Source organism: Macrobrachium rosenbergii, chromosome 55 (assembly GCF_040412425.1).
Source record: "Macrobrachium rosenbergii isolate ZJJX-2024 chromosome 55, ASM4041242v1, whole genome shotgun sequence".
Lineage (NCBI taxonomy): Eukaryota > Metazoa > Arthropoda > Malacostraca > Decapoda > Palaemonidae > Macrobrachium > Macrobrachium rosenbergii.
The window spans coordinates 16,087,745-16,107,293 of NC_089795.1; the positions used below are offsets into that span (position 1 = coordinate 16,087,745).

A 19,549-nucleotide genomic window follows, 5' to 3' on the forward strand; every position below is an offset into this window, starting at 1 on the left:
TTTACAATTTGTTATATACCAAAATCATCGCAATTTAGTGTACAATACAACGAAAAAAAATAACTCATTAGCTTTAACCGTTTTGCTCACAGCACGATTTGTATACAATTATATATGAAATTTTTTTGCACTGTCATATATTTCAATATTTATATATGATAATGATATTTTTTTTCATTTCTGATGGTTGCATACTAAACTTCAGGCAATGACAAAAAAAGGGAGCCAAAAATGAACTCTTCATCTTAAAAACTAAGCGTGCTGTGATTTTTTTTAAAAAACTTTTTTTCCGCTTAGGCGCTAACTCCCGAACGCCGCCGGCATACGACAGACACTTTTGTAAATATAGGCTCGGCGTTTAAGGGTTAACATAAAAATATGAAACTAAAACTCCTGGAAGCTCACAAAGCCATCATCAAATGGGTGCATGCATACATATATACGTGTTACAATTTTTTATTTGCTTTGACATAAGCTCCATCACGACGCTATTGGCTGGAAGGGTTGGAAGTAGCCAATCACACAGCAGGGTACCAGCTTTGCTAGTTGCTGATGATTGGCTTGTAGTGCTGATGCTTTGTGAGGGAGTTTCCCCTCTTTTTAGTTTTCTGTAATAGAAAACTATTGAGATGGCTTTGTCTGCCCATCCACACTTTTTTATGTCCACCCTCAGATCTTAAAAACTACCAAGGCTAGAGGGCTGCACATTGATATGTTGATCATCCACCCTCCAATCATCAAATACATCAAATTGCAGCCTTCTAACCTCAGTAGTTTTTATTTTTATTCAAGGTTAAAGTTAGCCATGATCATGCATCTGGCAACCTATAGGACAGGCCACCACCAGGCCGTGGCTGAAAGTTTCATGAACCATGGCTCAAGCAGCATTATTAGCTGTAGAGAAAACTCAGTTGCACTGAAGAAATTTTGGTACATTTTTTACTTGTTTTATGACTGATTTTAGTTTAATGTTTACTGACACAGGTAGTCCCCGGTAATGGCGGGGGTTCCGTCCCCGCCTGAGCACCACTAACTGAAAATCAGTGATAATAACGCTGAAAACCCTGCTTAACAGCTCCGTTGACTTGATATCAGCACTGTTAACTGGAGATTGGCACCGAAATCCTCACTTAACTGGAGATCAGTGCCGAAATCCCTACTTAACGGCGCTGAAAATCCAGTTAACCCTTAAACGCCGACTGGACGTATTGTACGTCTACTAAAATTGTCTGTTGGGTGCCGAGTGGATGTACGGTAAAATAGTTATAGGCCTAGTTTGCAAAAGATTTTAAATCACGCGCCATGAGGGATGCTGGGAGTTCACAGATCATGCTGTTGTTTTGTTTACAAGCGTTACCCAGCCGCGCATGCGCGAATTTCTTTCTTCTCGCACTACAGTGCATCAGCGACGCATCTCAGAAATTCTTTCGTCACTTTGTCGTAATTTTTGCACCATTTTATATTAGCCATTACATAAAGTTTTATATATAAAAATGTGTGCAATTTCATGTAGAATACAACAAAAAACAACCCATGGTTGTAGCTTTTATAAGTTTTGAAATATTTTCATATAAATCACGATAAGTGCCAAAATTTCAACCTTCAGGCAATTTTGACTCGACCGAAATGGTCGAAAAATGCAATTGTAAGCTAAAACTCTTATATTCTAGTAATAGTCAATCATTTACCTTCATTTTGCAACAAATTGGAAGTCTCTAGCACAATATTTCAATTTATGGTGAATTTTTAAAAAAACTTTTTCCTTGCGTCCGTGCGGTAACTCTGCCGAAAATCTCAGAAATTCTTTCGTCACTTTGTCGTAATTTTTGCACTGTTTTATATTAGCCGTTACATAAAATTTTATATGTGAAAATGTGCGCAATTTCATGTAAAATACAACAAAAAACAACCCATGGTTGTAGCTTTTATCAGTTTTGAAATATTTTCATATAAATCACGATAAGTGCCAAAATTTCAACCTTTGGTCAACTTTGACTCAACCAAAATGGTCAAAAAATGCAATTGTAAGCTAAAACTCTTACATTCTAGTAATATTCAATCATTTACCTTCATTTTGCAACAAATTGGAAGTCTCTAGCACAATATTTCGATTTATGGTGAATTTTTTAAAAAACTTTTTCCTTACGTCCGCTCGTGGTAACTCAGCCGGAAATCTCAGAAATTCTTTCGCCACTTTGTCGTAATGTTTGCACCGTTTTATATTAGCCGTTACATAAAGTTTTATACATCAAAATGTGCGCAATTTCATGTAAAATACAACTAAAAACAACCGATGGTTGTAGCTTTTATCAGTTTTGAAATATTTTCATATAAATTACGATAAGTGCCAAAATTTCAACCTTCGGTCATATTTTCCTTGACTGAAATGGTCGAAATACGCAATTGTAAGCTAAAACTCTTACATTCTAGTAATATTCAATCATTTACCTTAATTTTGCAACAAATTGGAAGTCTCTAACACAATATTTCGATTTATGGTGAATTTTAAAAAACTTTTCCCTTATGCCCGCGCGCGGTAACTCGGCTGAAAATCTCAGAAATTCTTCGTCACTCTGTCGTAATGTTTGCACCATTTTATATTAGGCATTACATAAAGTTTTATATATGAAAATGTGCGCAATTTAATGTAGAATACAATACAAAATAACTCATGTTTGTAGCTTTTATCAGTTTTGAAATATTTTGATATAAATCACGATAAGTGCCAAAATTTCAACCTTCGGTCAACTTTGACTCGACCGAAATGGTCGAAAAACGCAATTGTAAGCTAAAACTCTTACATTCTAGTAACATTCAATCATTTACCTTCATTTTGCAATAAAAGGGAAGTCTCTAGCACAATATTTCGATTTATGGTGAATTTTTGAAAAAAACTTTTTCCTTACGTCCGCGCGTGGTAACTTGGCTGAAAATCTCAGAATTTCTTTTGTCACCTTGTCGTAATTTTCGCACCATTTTATATTAGGCATTACATAAAGTGTTATACATGAAAATGTGCGCAATATCATGTAGAATACAACAAAAAATAACTCATGGTTGTAGCTTTTATAAGTTTTGAAATATTTTCATATAAATCACGATAAGTGCCAAAATTTCAACCTTCGGTCAACTTTAACTCAACTGAAATGGTCGAAAACTGCAATTGTAAGCTAAAACACTTACAGTCTAGTAATATTCAATCAATTGCCTTCATTTTGCAACAAATGGGAAGTCTCTAGCACAATATTTCGATTTATGGTGAATTTTAGAAAAAAACTTTTTACGTCCACACGTTACAAATTCATGCATCATTTTGTGATAATATTTTCTCTGTGTAGCTTTGATCGTTTTAAAATTTGTTATATACCAAAATCATCGCAATTTAGTGCACAATACAAAGAAAAAAAATAACTCATTAGCTTTAACTGTTTTGCTCACTGCGCGATTTGTATACAATTATATATGAAATTTTTTTTTGCACTGTCATATATTCCAATATTTATATATGATAATGATATTTTTTTCATTTCTGATGGTTGCATACTAAACTTCAGGCAATGACAAAAGAAGGAGCCAAAATTGAACTCTTAATCTTAAAAATTAAGCATGCTGTGATTTTTTGAAAATAACTTTTTTTCCGCTTTGGCGCTAACTCCCGAACGCCACTGGCATACGACAGACACTTTTGTAAATAGAGGCTTGGCGTTTAAGGGTTAATGATGTCACTAGCCAAGCGCCGTAACATCGAAATGCTGTTAACCAATGCCACCAGTAAGTGGGGACTGCCTGTACTGTATATTCTTATAACCTAGTTATGTGAATTAATCTTTATTTACCTTCGTGTACATGCTGTATCACCGGTGTATGAAATATTTTTAATGTTCATATATATTTTTGTTCTCTCTCTCTCTCTCTCTCTCTCTCTCTCTCTTTTGGGGTAACTTGATTAGTTTTCACACATAGCTGTAAGTCATATATTTTTATGGGTAATATTGTAAAATGACTTTGAAATGACATTATAGTGTTTTAGGATAATAGTTTAAGGTACATTATATTTGGTTTGAACTATTAAAGTAGGCAGTGAACTATCAAAATATGCAGTTAAAAGAGTTTTAATTTAAGGTATACAGGGTACAGTATTTGTTGTTTGAACTATTGAAATGGGCAGTTATAAGTGTTTTTAGAGGAGGAAACAATTTAATGCAAATTTTCAGTATTTGCAAGTGGTTATGGTCTCTATCCTGTGAATACCAGGGGTCGACACTACTGAGCATACTGTTCCCATCTTGAACCGAGTCTGGCGAATGAATCAGTTCAGTGGAGAAAGGTCTATGACCAGTCTCCAACCACCCAACGTCTTCTCTACGAAAAAAAGATGGCTGCTAAATCCCGGAGACCAGTCTGTCACGACTCCTACAGCGCCTTTCTTCAGCATTGCCTTCACCACTTCCCACAGGGTGAGATCCTTCAGTAAGCTGGGAACGTTTGTCTAGTTGGTGAAGGGTGGCGGGAGCTCGAAGGGTAGTAAATATCATACCCGTAGGACATCCACTACCCAGGCTTCCGGTCTGTATAGCTGCCATGTTGCCCAATAGCTCGATAGGCACCTCCCCACCAGTGGCAGCAAGTGGGGAGGAATGCCGCCCCTAGCGCCCTCCTCCCTTCTTCTTACCCTTGATCCTCAAGGCTGGCAGGGGGCTGAAAGGGGCACTGCTGCACACACTTCCTATCAGGGACAGAAGAAGACTGGGTATTGGGTATTCCTGCAGGGCTCTTTGGAAGCCTGGGACTTCCTAGGACCCGAAGAGGAAGGGCCAGTCTGACCCAAAGGTCGGGCTGCAGTGACACGCGAAGACCCAGAGGTCTTGGCCACTGCCTGGTGAACAAGCACGTCATTATTCTCAGACCGCAGCCTGTCCACTGCAGCATCCACTTCTTCTCTAGAGAAGAGAGAAGCAGAACCCAGTACCAGTCCGTTCCTAAGCACCAATACCGACTTGGGACTGACAAACCTGGTGATCCGAGTCAAAACATTGTCTCTCCTCTTGAGCACCAGGTTTGCCCAGAGGTTAGCTGTCTGGTAGGCTAGGTAGGAAATGACTCTACCTCCAAACAACATCAGCCTCCTGAATATGGCTTCCTCCTTGGAATTATGAGAACCTGAAGAGGAAAACGCGATCTTGGCTACTACAAGAGACCAAAGATCCATCCAGGAGGTGGTCTGGAATGCTGCCATGGCGGTCGATTCCAGTGCCGCTGCCTCCTACTGCGAAAGGGAAACTCCCTCTGCAAGGAGATTGTCCAGCGACAGACCCAGACACAGGTGAACCAGGTCCAGGTCCACCTATTTAGTTGGCAAGGGCTTCTCCAAGGTCATGTAGTATCTCCTTTGGCGAGTGAGAGGCTGAGGAAGTGTCTTGCATGAACGGCTAGGCCTACGCAAATTGTCTTGCCCAGATATGAGAATTCACCTGGTCTAAGACCCCTTCAGCAAGTCCCGACCCAAAAGGCTTCAAGGGCTGAGGGATGGTCCTCCATGGGGGGAGCCATGGTCTCTTCCTGGAGATTGTTGTACTGCCGTATCAAACGGATGATCTATGAATAACACCCCCGAAACTTGGGGATGTCCGAGTCCCGCCAGGTCACGGTCTTCCCAGGCTACTCCCTCTGCAGGAGAGACGCTTGCCAGAACCCCCTGGTGATCTCTCTACCACTTGAGCATACGACCAGTCCAGTCCGAGGACTGTACCCAGATCGTATGCTTCCGTGGTCAGGCTGGGATGGAGGCATGAACGTTCCTAGTCCCGAACACTAACCCCATCTGGCTCCTGGCTCCCAGAAAACCCCAAGGAGGTGGAGGGGACAGGTAAGAGATGCCTAGCACCCTTCAGGGATCTGCCGGAGGCTGAAGTCCCTGCAGGTGAGGAAGGCCATGAGTGGTCATCAACCTGCGGTGACGACAGCTGCACGGGTCGGGGAGAGTGGTCAGGTTCACGCAAACATGGACAGGGCCTGTCCCAGGGAGAGTGGACCCGTTCACGCGAGCATGCACAGGGGCTGTTACGAAGACATGCTTCAGTCTTCTTATAATCAAGGCCTCTGCAGTAGAAGAAGACTGGTAAGGGGACCTCCTCTTGCCTTTCCCAGGTGAGTGGACCAGTAGGCCGGCGTCACCGTTCCACACCCTGGCACTGCTCCCATACAGGAATGGGCAGGGGGTGAGTGAGCGCCGGCACATTCTGAACTCACTCACTGTCACTGGGCCAGGCCTGGGTCCACAGATTGGGGACCCTTACCAGTCCAGGAAGGTGAATCCCCGGGACTGGTACCTGTGCACCAGGTGTCAGTAGAACCCCGGGCAGCAGTTGCTCTTATGCCAGCAGACAGATAGGGACTTGCAGTACTGGTATTATTGGACAAGAGATCCCATAGCCTTTTCTGTGGAAAAAAGCTGGCCATCAGAAGCACTACGGGACTTCTTATGGCTGGGAGAGGCAGCTTCTTCTTCCTCCGCTTGCTAGCTCTGGAAGAAGGGGAGGAGGTGGAAGCACACGACAAAGGTGAAAACAAAGACAACGATAATGACTTCCGATTCCTCTTCTTTGACCTCTTCTTCTGATCGCAGCAGGCCTTGGACAACAGGGTGTGGAGAAGGACATCACCAAGTGAAGATGAAGTCGAGGGAATCACTTGAGGGCACACTACCAGAGGCATGACTGAAGGCTCTCGAACCAGTAGACATCGTGACCGTAGATGTAGTCATGATCACATAGCAGCAGTCACGGGGGTCTTGGAGGCCCTCAAGTGGGATATCAATCCCTCCACACTTGGCTTCCCTGGGAGGCCTAGGGAAGGCCATAACTCAAGCCCCTTGGGCTCTGCAACACCTGAAACAAATGTAGGGTTAAGGGTGGCACTACCCCTTCTCCCTGAGGGGGATAACTCCCCCTCTGAGCGAAAGGAGACCACCAGAGAAGAGCCATACTAGGCAACCGCCCCCAACACCGACTCTCTGCTGACAATGCAGTAGGAGACAGCGAAGGGGAAACCGCCCCCTTAGGAGTAGCAAAAGAAGTAGGAAGCTTGGCCAGGGGCAAGAAGGATCCAAAGAGAATCCTTGGTGTCACTGGAGGAGTCTTGCATTCCAATGACACCGAGGAAACTTTGTTCTCTCTTCTTTTTCCGGCCAAACTGCACCCACTGTTCGGAAGGCCAGACACGACACACAGTACACAGGCTGGATTGGTTGCAGTTATGCTTTCTGCACAACATACAAAGAGAGTGAGGGTCTATTTCCATTGAGGAGAGGAACCAATTACAGTATACTGTACAGGGTTTGCTAATTCCAGGGCAATGCCTCATAACACGGTTTTCCCTCCTTTGGCTGGTGTAAATCAGGGGTTTGTATTATTAACATATAAGGCAAACAAAAACACACTCACATAACAACAAACAAAACAACAGAAAAAGTCGAATGACAGTCGGGCAGAGAGCGTAGCAGAACGTCTTCACATAACAGCAGCCGAAAGCAAAGTGGAGTCCAGACCGACGAGTGGGCAGGGCTCCCCCCACTACCATCGGTAACTAACTACTGTACCTTGTTTGAAAGTTAATGGCCATTCCAGCTTGCGTTCACAAGCAATATCCTTTTGTAAAGACCAAAGGTTTATATTTATTTAGGAACAAATATATTTTCTATTGTTTAAAAATTTATTGTTATTAATTCTATACTGTATTATTTTTCTTTGAAGTGTTCTCTAAATTTTTATCACTACTTACATCTGCTAAATTTTCTCCTATTATATATTACTTATTTATTTTGGAACAAGTATACTGCATTCTTCTGCCATCTTTCAATATTTCATGTCTAGGTGGTTTAACATGGGTACCATTCATTTTCCTGAATTTTTCCCATATTTTTTGTATGGGAATATTTAAGAGACCTGATACATATTTCTCCACGAAATAATTCTTCCTTGAATTACTTCTTTTTTAAATTTTGTGGATATTTTGCAGTACAGAGATTTTAATGCATCAATTTCTAATAACAATATAGTCAGTTTTTGTAAATTTCCTTGTAATATCAGTTGTTTTATTAATTTTATTGAATTTTTTATTTAAATTATCTAATCATCTCCCTACTGAGTGTTTTGTATTTATTAATTCTGTTAGCTTATCAGACCACCAAGGCACTTTGTGTTTTGTTGGATGAGATTTTGATTTTGGTATTGCTTTATCAACAGTTTTTTTTAATCAAGTCAACAAGAAATTTATTAGTTTTATTATGGTCATTTAAATATTCAAATGGTTGCATGTTCCTAGGCCTCTACAGACAAGAAGACCAAACAGGAGACTTCCTTCTTCAGGTGAGCTTACCTGTGGGTTTGCACCACCTGTCTGGGACCTTGGCACCATTCCCATGCAAGAACGTGCCGGGAGCGTTGGATCTTCATTCTCTCTTGTAAGTTGGGCCTGGGTTCATAGACCGGGGACCTTACTGTTGTCACGGGAGTCCGTGGGACTCTGTGCAGCAGCAGAAGAACCTTAACCTGCCTGGGGAAAAGATTCCTGAGGCCAAAAGGTGGACATGGGGTTCTATCGGAGCCCCATGCACCTCTGGCGACAAAGGTGTCTGGGAGAACCATGCACCTCTGGTGACATGAGTATCCCAGAATCCATGTGCTTGTAAATCCCATGGCTCGGGGTTCTGTGGAACCTCATACAACAGTTGCTACCGATACACGAGGATCAGAGGACCCCCGTGCGCCGGTGTTAGGTTCTTCACTGGTCTAGGAAGATGACTTCCAGGGACCAGTGTCAGAGTCATGGATGTCCATGGAGACCCATGCCTCTGTTGCTCTCACAGTAAGGGGTTCCAATGAGCCCCATACCACGGTTCCCACATCCGTAGACAGGGGACAGCAACTGAGAGATCCCTTGTCTACTCCGAGGCTTGAAGATTGTTCCATGAGTTTTGGGAGATGTTCCTACCAACGACTGTGGAAGTGGAACGATGGAAAAGTACACTGACAGCTTCCGTTGTGTTGATCTATTGTTGGGAGGCTCCAGAGATTGGGAATTCTTTAGTAATGTTTCTATTACCTGACACAGGTGATGAGCTTAATAACCATTACATTCCGAGTCCCCAGAATGTATGTACCTAGCTAACAGCTCTGCTGAGTGTGCAGCCGCCCACTCATACACTTGCATCATCAATCTGTAGAGTTGGAGGGAACTCTGTTTGCCTCCCCCCTTTACCACAGGGTAGCTTACCAAGATCCTGAACCTCTGGAAAAGCTAAGGAAGCTGTCCTGGGTTTTGAATATTGGTGTGGATATGTTACTAAGGAATAGACAGCTCGACAGTAACAAGTCATCCTCTTTCACCTGTCGCCCTTGGGAAAGCCGGGTCCTCAGGAACGGCTTCCCTTTGTTCCCTTCAGTGGAGTATGCAAGAATTCTTGTCTCCGATAAGGGACTCCCTATTCCTTTTCATTCCTCAGGGAGGAAAATGAATTGGGAACTAGCCTGGTGACTAGACGACAGGAACTTCTTTGGAGTAGCCCTTCACACTCCCTCTCCCATTGTGCCCCTGTTCTCAGGTATGTCGACCGAGGGAAGAGGCGTACACCTGGAAGACTTGCTTCTTTCAGGTGACAAAGAAGTTCCTGTCATCTAGTCACCAGGCTAGTTCCCAATTCATTTTCCTCCCTGAGGAATGAAAAGGAATAGGGAGTCCCTTATCGGAGACAAGAATTCTTGCATTCTCCACTGAAGGGAACAAAGGGAAGCCGTTCCTGAGGACCCGACTTTCCCAAGGGCGACAGGTGAAAGAGGATGACTTGTTACTGTCGAGCTGCTGTCTATTCCTTAGTAACAGGAATAACTGAACTCTTCTCTGAACCTGCTGATATGAGGCTAGGACTGAAATACAAGCATGACAGGACACTAAGTGTTCTCCTCAAGTGTGAGGTCGAGCTTCCCAAACTTGAACTAGTGTGCCAAGTCCTAGTCAAGCAGAGAAGTCATCTCCTGTCCCCCCAAAAAAGACAGATATGTATTAGGAAATATTTATCCTAATGGGTACTAACAGTACTGTCTTTAGCAATGCCTGCACCACACAAAGTGTCCCAGTCTTCTTTGAAGCCAAATCCTCCTAGGGAGAAGAAGACAGGAAGGGACCTCTTCTTTGCATCTCCGAGCACTCAAACCCTCGAGTCGGAAGCACTTAGTTGGGAACCTGGCCGAGTACAGGCAGTCCTCAGTTTATGACGTTCCGAGGTTAAGACACTTTTCAAATATATTCATCAGAAATTATTTCCTGGTTTATGACGCTTCGTATGCCTATCCGACTGAAGAAATATGACTCCAAAATGGCAGAATAATAAAAATTTGGAGGCTTTTTTGATGAAAAACTCAATAAAAATGCAGTTTACATTGTTTTCAATACACCCAAAGCATTAAAAGTAAGGTTTTCTTAGGATTTTTTATGATTTTCAACGATTTTTCGGTTTACGACGATTTTTGGTTTACGAAGCGGTGTAAAAACGGAACCCCCATCATAAACCGGGGACTGCCTGTACTTGAAGAAGTACCAGTAGGAGGTGAAGAAGCACCTGAATGCTTCGACACCTCTGTCATACTGTACTTGAACCAGACTGGGGAGCGGACTCTCCAGTACTGGTTTGGGGTACTCGAGGTTTTGGCGAAACCTGAGTACCCAGAGTGACTCGAAGCTCCCGGATCACGTCCATGACAATCCACAGGAGCCTCCTCTACCCAAATGTCCGAAGAAACCTGGGAAGAGGCAGGCACAGCACCAGCCTCGGAAGAAGACTTCCCAGGAACTGGTTCCAAGTTCGCAAATCTTGGGAGAACCACGCACTCGAGTTCCCGAATCACAATACCTCGGCGAGGTATGTGATACGGCCCGCAAGCCTGGAGACTGGGGTGAGCCAACGAGAGATCCCTCTGCCTCCCCTGTGGAGGGAGGCACCCCCTTAGAAATCCTGTGACGGGACTTTTTGAGGGGGGGGAGAAGCAACCTTCTTCTGGTGGCAAGCATCAGATGAAAAAGGTGAGCAGGCGACAGCAGACGAAGACAATGATTGCGACTTCTCTTCCTCGACTTCCTCTTCCTAGTCATCTTTTCAGATATTGGTGATCAGCTGATACCCCTACAGGCGGGAGCAACAAGAGTAGCAGATGGGAGGGTTACAGGATAACCCATGGCAGGAGGCATGTGGAGTGGCGTGGTTCACAGCCCTTTCGGCAAATCTCAACCAGGGCAAGGCCATCGAGACTTTCCTTTAGTTCCTCATTGGGAGAGTGGGTTCCGTTCTCAGCTAGCACTCTGCTGGCCTCAAGTTCGAATCTCCGACCGGCCAATGAAGAATAAGAGGAATTTATTTCTGGTGATAGAAATTCATTTCTCGCTATAATGTGGTTCGGATTCCACAATAAGTTGTAGGTCCAGTTGCTAGGTAACAAATTGGTTCTTAGCCACGTACAATATATCTAATCCTTTGGGCCAGCCCTAGGAGAGCTATTAACCAGCTCAGTGGTCTGGTTAAACTAAGATATACTTAACTTGAGTTTCTTCCCATGTCCCCAAAGTTCCGATGGATGACAAATGGCACACAGGGAAAGCCATAGTTTCTTCCTGGAGGTCGTAATCTGCTGTATCCAACACACGATCTCCGAACGTCCGCCAGAGTTCCCTGGTAATCTCTCTACCATTCGATCCTGCCCCAGGTCCGGTTTGTGGACCAAATCTGGAGCATAAGCTTCCTTGGTCGGGAAGAGATAGGATAATGAACGTTCCCAGTTTTGAACACTGGTTCTGTCCTGTCCTGGGTTCCCGGCAAACTCCGAGGGGATAGAGAGGACCGGTGAGAGATATCTAGCACCCTTGCCGTACCTGATGGAGGCCGATGCCCCAACAAGGGAGTAAGGCCGCAGGTGGTTGTCAAACCGTGTTGACGGCGGCTGTACAGGTCTGGGAGAGCGCTCCTATTCACGCGAACGTGGACGGGGGGCCATCCCAAAGACATGCTACAGTCTTCCTAAAAGCAGAGGTCTCTTCAGGAGAACACTGGTTGGGGAATCCCCTCTTGCCTTTCCTAGGTGAGCGGACCGGTAGGCCATCACCAATCTGGAACCGTTGCACCGTTCCTGTATGGAAGCCTGTGGGAGTGGGCAGTGGTTGAGTAAGAGCCATACACTCTGAACTCACTCTCTCTGCTTGGTAGGGTTCAGGTCCGTTGACCGTGAACTCTTACCAGATCGAGAAGTATTCTCAGGGGTGGCACAGTTATACTGGGGGTCCATGGAACCCTGAGCAGCGGTTGCTCCCATGCCAGATAGACAATTGAGAGTTGCAGTACTGGTAGTACTGCTAGCGAGAGATCCCATAGCCTTCTCCGTGAAAGAAGGTTGGCCATCAGAAGCCCTATGGGACTATGGTTGGAAGAGGCACCCTTCTTCTTCCTCTTGCACCTGAAGCTTCCAAATCATGAATGGATCAATCATCAATTGCTTTTTCTACCCAAGTGTCCAACGAAACTTGAGCAGAAGAAAGATTATACCAGTCTGTGGAGGTAACTAAACAATACTGGTAAGGGCAATTTGGGGTTTCGAAAAACTCGAGTACCCGTGGTGATATGAGTCCGACTCGAGACTCACACACCTGGAGCTCCCAAGTCACGAGTGAATCGATCATCAATTGCTCCCTCTACTCAAGTGTCCAAGGAAACTCGAGCATAAGAAGGATATACCAGTCCATGGAGGTAACTCCACGATTCTGCTAAAGGTAACTTGAGGTTTCGATGAAACCTGAGTACCCGGAGTGACATGATTCTCCTTGGAGGTTTGTGCACTCAAGCTTCCGAGTCGCATATAGGACAATCGTCAGTTGCTCCCTCTACCCAAATGTCCAAAGAAACAAGGGTGGAGGTACACACTAGTCCGGGAAAAGTGACATGGTTTACCTCTTCAACGTGTCATATCTGAGGAGATCTGAGCACCTAGAGTTCCCATGTTGCAGGGTCTCGGAGAGACCTGAAATATGGTTCCCGAGTCCAAAGATGTGAGAGAGTACCAAGAAAAATGAAGGCAAAGACGACGAAATTGTTTCTCTTCTTCAACTTCTACACAAGACCATCGCTGTCCCGGGATCCTTACACCATTCCCGTGTGGGAAAGTGAAGGAGGAATGAGCGCACACACACTCTTGACTCTCTCTCAGGGTCAAGCCACGGGTTCCACAAGAACCCGAGCAACAGCTGGTTCATGCCCATAGACGAATCAAAAAGAGCCATCGGCAACATACAGAGCAATACAGGCAGTCCCTGGTCATTGGTGGGGGTTCTGTTCTGACAGCATGACGATAACTGAAAATCACCGATAAGTGAAAATCTGCGATTTTCAGTGTTTACTGGCGCCGAAAAGCGTCAAAAATTGCCGATTTTTGGTTATTGGCACCTCTGTTAGGTATGTATGGCGCCAATACCCAATTATCAGCACCAATAAGCAGAAATCAGTAATTTTCAGCGCCGAAAATTGCCGATTTTCGTCGCTAGACAAGCCCCCGTAAACCGGATCGCCGATGACCAAGCCCACCAATAACCAGAGACTGCCTGTACTGCAAGTATTGCCAGCGAGAGAACCCTTACTCCCAGGCACTTGAGCTCTACAACATCTAAAAAAACTAAAACATTACAAATGCCACAGAAATTTTCAGCATACAAACCTTCCTTCATAAAGCGAAAAAACAAAATTCTCTCTAATAAAAACTGTAGGGGTTTGCATACATCAGTATGAACCACTAAATCAGAATACTGAATGCATAAATTCAGAAGTAAAACAACAAGTTGAAGTGCATATATTATATAACATGTTATATTCACATATCAACAATATCATCAATATGTTAATACATAAATTCGAACGGCAGAAGAGAGGATAAGAGCACACATCCTTCCTCGCCAACGGCCAAAAGCAAAGTGAGTATGTACCGTCTGGGTGGGTGGGACTCCCACCCGTAGTCGGTAGTTAACTACGTACTCCATCATCATGTTTAAAGTTAAATGGCTGTTTCTAGCTGCATTCATTATATTCACATGTGTTATCCTGTATATTTCTTGTTTCATTTGCTCTTGTTATACCAATTATTGGTGATGGAGTAATCTTTTCTCCCTTGACATAATCATTCTTATGTATGGTATGGTTCTCTTCTACTTCTTTGGTGTTTTGGATATCCACTTCCATAGGCTTTACTATTATTTGAGGAGATAAAGATATAATCTTAGCTTGTTTTTGTTTTTTTCTCTCTTCATATCTTTTGTCTTAGGTTTAATTGATATTTCTCTAGCCGGTTTCTTCATTTTGGGTGGTGTTCTCTCCAAAGATCTCTTTTTATCTTTAATTTCTGGTCCATCACAACTTTCCTCTGCTATTTCTGTAGTACAGTACAGTATTTCAAATGAGTTTGATAAAATATTATCCATATCATTTGTACCTGTTTCTTTACTATTTTAGTTTTTTCTGTAAAGATTTAATTTCTTTAAGAGATTTATTTTTCTGTGCTCTGTTACTTCTATCTGTATGCATTTTTGTTTCAATATTGGTTCTTGTTATTGAAGAATATGTATGCTTCTTAGATGGATCATGAATTCCTCTCACTTTCAATTCAAATTTAGCTTCTTTTATATACATCCCAGTTCTTTCTTGTAATATTTTCAACTCTGTATTATATACATAATACAGTACATACATTCTTTAGACATTGCATCATGATTTTAACCACAGTTTATACACTCTGGTTCACTGCAATACCAAAGTGCAGCATGTTCTTCTGATCCACAATACACACATACAGGTTTGTTTCGACAATATTTCTATGCATGCCCATATTCACTACAATTTGGACACTGTAGCAGCTTTAAGACATATGGTCTTATTTCTCTGTTTTGGCCTAAAATTTATATTTTTTTGAGGTAGATCTTGACCTTCAAGTTTTATTTTTGGGATTTTTAACATTAGTATATTTCTTTGTTTATATACTGTACTCGGTATATTATATACCTCACAATCTTGGACTCCCGGATATCTTTTTTTAAGAGAGCCAAGAGAATACTCTTGTCAATTGGTTCGTCACTATTCTCAGGGAGTACAACAGTACCCTGAATGCTATTCATAGTGTCATGTTTTTTACTTTTACATTATATTATCTACTGTTGTTGTAGACATATATTCCTCAGACTGACTCTTTGTTGTGATTTCTATAAGCAACATCTTTTCTCTTATCTGTCTAAATGACACTTCTGCCGCTGAGTGCCTGTTTACTAAGTAGTTTTCTAACTTTATGGCTGAAATTTTCTGTTTTGTTTCCAAGGTTAGTAACCTTGACCAACTTCCATTCCCAAAGAGGGAGCCGAAGTGAGTCAAGATTGGGTCAAGACAATATTTACTTTTTTTGGGTGTCTTATATGGCATTGAAGTTTTAATACCACCTTCCTTTTCATTAATTGAGCTTTCAGGGGATAGTCCATTGCCATGCAAGAAGTTGTAAGGAGGTTTGGTTCATTTGTCATACAAGGAAAAAAATATAAATTTTGTCCAGGATGAGGTCCCTCTCACCATGAAGGCCCAATGGGGGGGAGCAACAATGTCACCTAAAGTGCTAACTTTTCTGGGATCCTCACCTGGATATACACTATATCCTCAGTGTCTTAAGGATCACCAGTCTGTCGAGATTAGATCCAGCACTAAGGGCATGATTTGGCACAAAAATTTCCCCTCGTTCGACCACGTCAGGTATTCTAGTTCTAAGAGTGGAGGAGCGGCATGCCATCACACTCCACCTTCCATCAAATTAAAAGACCAGTGAATTCCATAATCCAATACCATGCCAAGGTCATCAATGAAAGAGGAAGAAGGGAAGGGGAAAATGGAAGGTGAAAATTTATAGGAGGAGGAGGGGTAAAGGAGTTATAGGTCCCAATGTTCAGTTGAATCCACAGCAGAGAGAGTAGCCATAATGGAGCATACACTCCCTGCAGTGGATCCCTAAGCCCCCCACCTCGTCAAGGGGTTGGGATCAAGGGGTCTAGACCTATTGAAGATATAGACCTACCATAACTGTCCTTATGCGACAGCAACCTAAATCTGTCCATGGAGGACCAAAAGCAAAGGCAGGAGACAGGGAACAGTCCTTGAACGTCCTGGGATGTTAGTCCTCGTCTGGAAACTCTGGGACTACCAGGCCTGTCGGCAGGGGTGCCAAGGTGGCAGGCAAGGCTGCATCCGCATAGTGGCCAAATGAATGAAGGGACACTGTCCCTGCCAATGCACTGGATACATTCAATGCAAAACACTCAAATTGTTACACAAAATTAAATTCTTGATTTAACCAAGTCAATATCTAATTGCATTAAATCTAGCCTACTACCCTGAGCAGACATTTGGGTGTAGAAGGATCTATATCCTATCCACTAGAGGAAAAACTATAGGCTTACCTCTATCTTCTTGTATTCAAGACTGTTCTATTTACTCTCTCCTAAGTCTATCCTTCTCTTCTAATTTGGCAATTTATCATCTCTATCTCTCCCAAAGACCAAGCCTTGCAATGATCGCAAAGGTTGAATCACAATTCACCTCTCGATGATCTGGTCTTGCAACCATTTACCTTACAAAATCTAACAGATTTTGATAAGGAAGATTGAGAAGAAGAATCCATATAGCCAAATGCAGACTAAAATCCATACAATCCATTCATTAACCAAGAAAACAAACCCAAATTTTAGAGCACTTGTATAAATGGCTGGCCATATTTGCCAACTAGAGAAGACTGACAACCAAAACATTCACACTCTTACCACCCTCCAAAGGGTAGGAGTAACTACACTTGTTGAATCTGTGCCAAGTAGCCGCAGATAAAACTAATGATAGAGGGTAAGTTTCACCTCAAAAATAAATTATATTTTTTTTATAGGTTAACAGCAATTAGTGGTATCCTATAGATATAATACTGTACTGTACTGTAGTAGAGAACCACTTTAATTCTCAAAGTGATGTGGTTCTTTAATTTGTTTATATTAAGACCAAAGGTTGGTTCTGTGTATGAAAAACAAAGTTTATGTTGACAATTTGAGCCTGTTCTCTAATAATATTCAAACTCTTTCTCAGATGGTTGGGAAGAATAAAAGAGGTAATGGAGCCAGGTGTTCTGCCTTTAAAAGAATAAATTAAAAATTTTTTCTGTTTTCACACAAAACAGTTCACTTTCCCTTGCAAGGTATATCTCATTCAGCATAATCCCATGTTCACAACCAACTATACACAAATGCTAAATGTTCATGTCAAAAGAAGTTTGCCCGCTATATGGAAACCACAAAATCATAGTGGTCACAGCACAATACTATGCCTACTCACCTTTGAAGTTACAAAATCCAGTGCAGTCTGAAAATAGTAGTATTTATTTAAAAAACTACAAAATACTCTTACCAAGCACTGATATATAACTTCTTTTTGACTTGAATCTACGTGTCCACGAAACGCTGAAGTAGCCAAATGAGTAACACAAGGACTGTTCAGAAGGGCCTGGGCAATGCAGTCTGCAGAACACTCTTGCAACGTCTTCATTGGCATCATCATTATCAATATTGTCTCAGTGTAACTGGAAAGTAACAAGGAAACCATTAGTCTTAATTAAAGGTCTATATCTAACAATTTTGCTGGTGGACAGTGCCATAAGCTTACCTATCTATAAAAGCAAACTGCCACATAAGACAGGTGTTTCTAATTGCTAATAAAATGCATTACCAGACCTTGTTCTTGACACCTTCCAATTAGTGGATGGATCACTGCATTGTAATAATTTTTGTTTGAGATTTTTCATTACACTGTGCCTAACCTAAAACTACAGAACCTGACTAAGTGTCTTTCTGTCCTTAGATAGGTGTTCCTAATGCTAAGACTTCTGGGTGTGAATTAACGAGTTTGCGTCATTATTTCAACAAAAGGCTTGGGTGAACTCATAATGCTGGACACAATAAAAGGCTAATAAAAACCAACAGGTTTATTCAATTGTCAACCCCTCTCTCCCTTTGCTAGAGAGAGGAAGAGGACTTGCATCTAACAATAGATTATAGACAGACAGGATACTCAGTTATCTACACTCACCTGCATGACATGCCTGTCCAGCATGTGACGGCTTACTATTATTATTATATTATTCAGATGATGAACCCTATTCATATGGAACAAGCCCACAAGGGTAATTGACTTGAAATTCAAGCTTCCAAAGAATATGGCATTCATTAGGAAGTAAGAGGAGGTTAAGGTAAAAACAGAAAGAAGAGCTCTCACTTATTAAAAAAGAAAAATAAATTAATAATCAGATATAAATGTATTATAATGAAAGGAGAATAGTATTACAATAGTAATGCATTACATGTTTGCTTGAACTTCTGAAGTTCCAGTTCAAGATACCCTCTGGGAGACTGTTCCACAGTCCAGCAGTGTGAGGGATAAAGGACCTCTGGAACTGAGAATTCTAAAGCATGGCACATTTTACTGCATATTGGTGCTACTGTTCAGCCAATATGGTTGCTCTTGGCAGGTAAAGGGGATCAGGGATCAATTGTGAATGTGAAAGATCTCTGTTAAAATGACATTTTTATAATAAAATAAAGTTTAATATATACTTACCAAGTAATTTACATAGATAACGTTTCTAGCATCGGCAGCTAAAATTTGAAACTCGCAGTAGCAATTCTTTTGTTTTTGGTGGTGTCTAGCCCTGCCCACTTCTGGGGAAGAAGAGGAACAAGTGAGCAAATAGTTTCAATTTGTTTATGCCATTATGTCCGTGCAAGGGGAGGAGGGTGGGCTCCCATTCTGTAATCACTTAGTAAGTATATCTAAAACTTTATTTTATTATAAAAATCATAATTTTTGAAAGTAAATTGTATTTTTTCTAATTATACAAACCTTTTGGTCCAGGTTCAGATTGAGGGGTGGCATGAGGTGGGCATAATATGTAATGTAAAGGACCTCAGGTTTGTAGAGTTAGGAATAATACAATTTACTTTCAAAAGCTGTGATTTGTTCCAACACGATATACAAACCGATGGTCCTTTACATTAGGAAGACTCACTGGTTGGAGGGAGGGATTTGAGTGAGTCTCTTGAACTGACTGGAGTTCTGCACACCCGGGCTACTCCTCCTGGTCGAAAAAGCGAGGAGGAATACTGTGCCTCTGACATATTGACAGAGAGTAGGAATTGCAAGATCAAATGTCATATACTGGACCTTATTGCATGAGTGAGGAAACGTAACTCATATGAAATAGGTTGTGAAGAATCTTGAGTCAGAGGCAGTAAGGAAAACCCAAGATAGGGTTCCCCTATTGCCAGTCTCTCCTTCCTCCCTTTGCTAGAGGAAGGAATGGAACTGCTTCAATGATTCTAGAAGAAAAATAGAACGGGTGCTCAATGTGTAGCCTTACCACATCAGATGCCAGATCCAGCAAGTATTGGTTTGAGTCCT

At 42.2% G+C, this 19,549-nt stretch overlaps 1 protein-coding gene across 3 annotated transcripts in view; it reads right to left on the reverse strand.

Moving 5' to 3' along the window:
• The window catches only part of LOC136835229 (uncharacterized), a 95,605-nt gene that overhangs the window by 38,842 nt on the left and 37,214 nt on the right, over positions 1-19,549 (reverse strand). For all 3 annotated transcript variants that reach the window (XM_067098485.1, XM_067098484.1, XM_067098486.1), the window contains one exon: positions 17,504-17,675. In XM_067098485.1, the coding sequence (XP_066954586.1) occupies positions 17,504-17,653 (150 nt within the window). In that variant the 5' untranslated portion in view covers positions 17,654-17,675. The remainder of the gene's footprint in view (positions 1-17,503; positions 17,676-19,549) is intronic.